General features: G+C 34.7%; 2 protein-coding genes across 2 annotated transcripts; both read left to right on the top strand.

The window, feature by feature from the left end:
* Positions 1 to 345: 345 nt before the first annotated feature.
* LOC132722951 (probable inactive protein kinase DDB_G0270444) lies at positions 346 to 1640 on the top strand. The gene is made up of 2 exons (XM_060707575.1): positions 346 to 1044; positions 1512 to 1640. Exons 1-2 carry the CDS (start codon positions 409 to 411, stop codon positions 1569 to 1571), a joined length of 696 nt encoding a protein of 231 aa, XP_060563558.1. The 5' UTR covers positions 346 to 408; the 3' UTR covers positions 1572 to 1640.
* LOC132722953 (gastrula zinc finger protein xLCGF3.1-like) lies at positions 1053 to 2568 on the top strand. Its single transcript, XM_060707576.1, has one exon. The coding sequence runs from the start codon at positions 1582 to 1584 to the stop codon at positions 2566 to 2568; it is 987 nt and encodes a 328-aa protein (XP_060563559.1). The 5' UTR covers positions 1053 to 1581.
* Positions 2569 to 2631: the final 63 nt, after the last annotated feature.

Below are 2631 nucleotides of genomic sequence, written 5' to 3'. Positions count from 1 at the left end.
AAAAAAGTTTTATTGATATTCTAATTATTACAATGATTACATGGTATCATAATCAAAGAAAAAGTTAAGGCTCAAAAAGCCACAGTCTCCATTCTTATACAGATTTTTGGTGGGTTTTTTTTCCAGAGGTTGCATATTTTAGTCGGCTTTAAAAAATGTTTTTAAAACTTTTTTTTTTATTTTCTTATAAAGAAACTTTATTAGTCTAAATATTTGGTATGTCTGCAAAATTGGTTAAGAAAAATAAAGAAATGAATACTGGATGCAGTGTTTTTATTCTGAATTGATACTTTATAAATTAAAAAAAAAAAATACCTTTGTCTTTATAGGAAGTCTTCCAAAAAAATATGAAATATAAAACTTAGACATTGAAAGAGGAGGAAAGTCGGATAAAGTTCAGACCCAGAAATGGAAGAGGATTTTAGCACAATAATTATCAAGGTGGAACCAGAAGATGACTATGAAAACAACCCAGAGCATCCTATTCCTACAAGTGAAGATGCAGAAAAAGTGGTTGAAAGTTTACTGCATGATGCAGAGTGTGAAGAGATGAATCTTGACAGGGCTGGCCTCAGAAATATCATTGCCGGTATTGAAGGAGTTGACGATCTGAATATTAGTGAACTGGAAGATGATCTGGATATTAGTGAAATGGAAGCTGCAGATCTTAAAATGGAAATACAGGATGATATAGATCTAATTGAGAGAGACGAGTATAGAAATAGTACTGGAGGTGATATTGAGAATGAACTTAAAATGGAGATCCAAGATGATATAGAAATGATTGAAAGAAACGAATTTGATGATAGCGATTTAGATGAAATTGCTAATGGATTAGGTGCAGAAGTTACTGATATAAATGAAAGTGGTATTGTTGAACTAGTTGAAAAGGATGTTTTACAGCTAACTAGAAATAAACCTGAGACAAAAACTAAAAGTAAGGAAGTTGAGAATACAGTTCAAGTAAGTAAAGGGATGCATGTGCAACAGAGAGATAATGGTGGAGATAACAATAATGGTGTTGCGAGTACTTCTAATGGTGTTGTAAGTAACACTATTGGTGCTGTAAATAAAACAAATGGTGTTGTAAATAACACTGATGGTGTTGTAAATAACACTAATGGTGTTGTAAATAACACTGATGGTGTTGGAAGTAACACTAATGGTGCTGTAAATAACACTAATGGTGTTGTAAATAACACTGATGGTGTTGTAAATAAAACTAATGGTGTTGTAAATAACACTGATGGTGTTGTAAATAACACTAATGATGTTGTAAATAACACTAATGGTGTTGTAAATAACTCTGATGGTATTGTAAATAACACTAATGGTGTTGTAAATAACACTGATGGTGTTGTAAATAACACTAATGATGTTGTAAATAACACTGATGGTGTTGTAAATAACACTGATGGTGTTGTAAATAACACTAATGGTGTTGTAAATAACACTAATGGTGTTGTAAATAACACTGATGGTGTTGTAAATAACACTGATGGTGTTGTCAGTTATGCCAAGAACACTGCAAGTCCATCCGAAATATCATCATACTTTTGTGTGCTGTGTGAGGAGTCTTTGATGGGACTTAGTGCTGCAAGGAGTCATCTGCTGAACCATCTCAATACAAAAAACTACAACTGCTTGGACTGTGACTTGGTCTACACGTCAAATTGTTATCGTGCGAAGCATTCGTTGATTCGGCTTCAGAAAGTCGGTGAAACATCTCAAGGTAAAATGTACAAATATTACAGCGCGCCTCAACTATTGAGGAATGAAAACTTAAACAGGGTTCAGACTGGTTACGGTAATAATAACAATAATGTGATACCAAATAGAAACAGCAAACCAGACGAAGTGGTAGAAGCTCCGTTATATGCAGGAGTGGTGACTGAAAATGGAACAGTTTCATTGGTTCCTACCCAAATTGTCGTGAGGACAAAGAATCCAACTTACCCAATAGTGTGTCTCGAATGCCATCAAACATTTCCAGATAAAAAAAATCTTCAATCACATAGTAGTTTGGTACATGGCAAAAGAAGTGCACATATATGCCCACATTGTAACATGATATTCCAAAGAGAGAGAAGATTAAAGGCGCACATGAAGACGTACAAAGCGCAAGGATGTGAATTACATATATGTACATTTTGTAATAAGATCTTTAAAAAAGCGTCCAGGCTGAAATTCCATATGTCTTCTCACACTGGGCGTGGCTTATTTGAGTGCCGGCAATGTGGAAAGTTATGGAAAACCCAGTCCATACTCACACGCCACCTTGAAACACATATAAAGGAGAAAAGGTTCCTTTGCTCAGTTTGCAATAAGCATTTCGCTTCAGCGTATAGTTTAAAGATTCATATGAACATTCACACAGGTGAACGAACATTCCCTTGTCCTTTATGCAGCAAAGTTTATTCGGAAAAACGTTTTTTGAGGGTACATATGTGTATTCATACAGGAGAAGGCAGTTTTATATGCCAAATTTGCTCCAAAAAATTTTACTCGTCAAGTCAGCTGAAGTTACATATGTGTAAACACACTGGTGAGCGACCGCAGTTTTTTTAATGTGGGAAAAGAATCGTTCTTGGTTTCGCACTTTATTGACCCGTAAAATGTAAAACATATGGT

Source organism: Ruditapes philippinarum, unplaced genomic scaffold (assembly GCF_026571515.1).
Source record: "Ruditapes philippinarum isolate M1 unplaced genomic scaffold, ASM2657151v2 ctg23648_1_1_1_1, whole genome shotgun sequence".
Lineage (NCBI taxonomy): Eukaryota > Metazoa > Mollusca > Bivalvia > Venerida > Veneridae > Ruditapes > Ruditapes philippinarum.
Note: the sequence above shows the minus strand (reverse complement) of the source record. Positions and strands in the feature narration are given on the sequence as shown.

Coding starts and splice junctions, on each gene's coding strand:
- LOC132722953 (XM_060707576.1), top strand. CDS start 1,582: ATGGGACTTAGTGCTGCAAGGAGTCATCTGCTGAACCATCTCAATACA.
- LOC132722951 (XM_060707575.1), top strand. CDS start 409: ATGGAAGAGGATTTTAGCACAATAATTATCAAGGTGGAACCAGAAGAT. Junction 1,045..1,511: donor CGAGTACTTCTAATGGTGTT/GTAAGTAACACT, acceptor TGGTGTTGTCAG/TTATGCCAAGAACACTGCAA.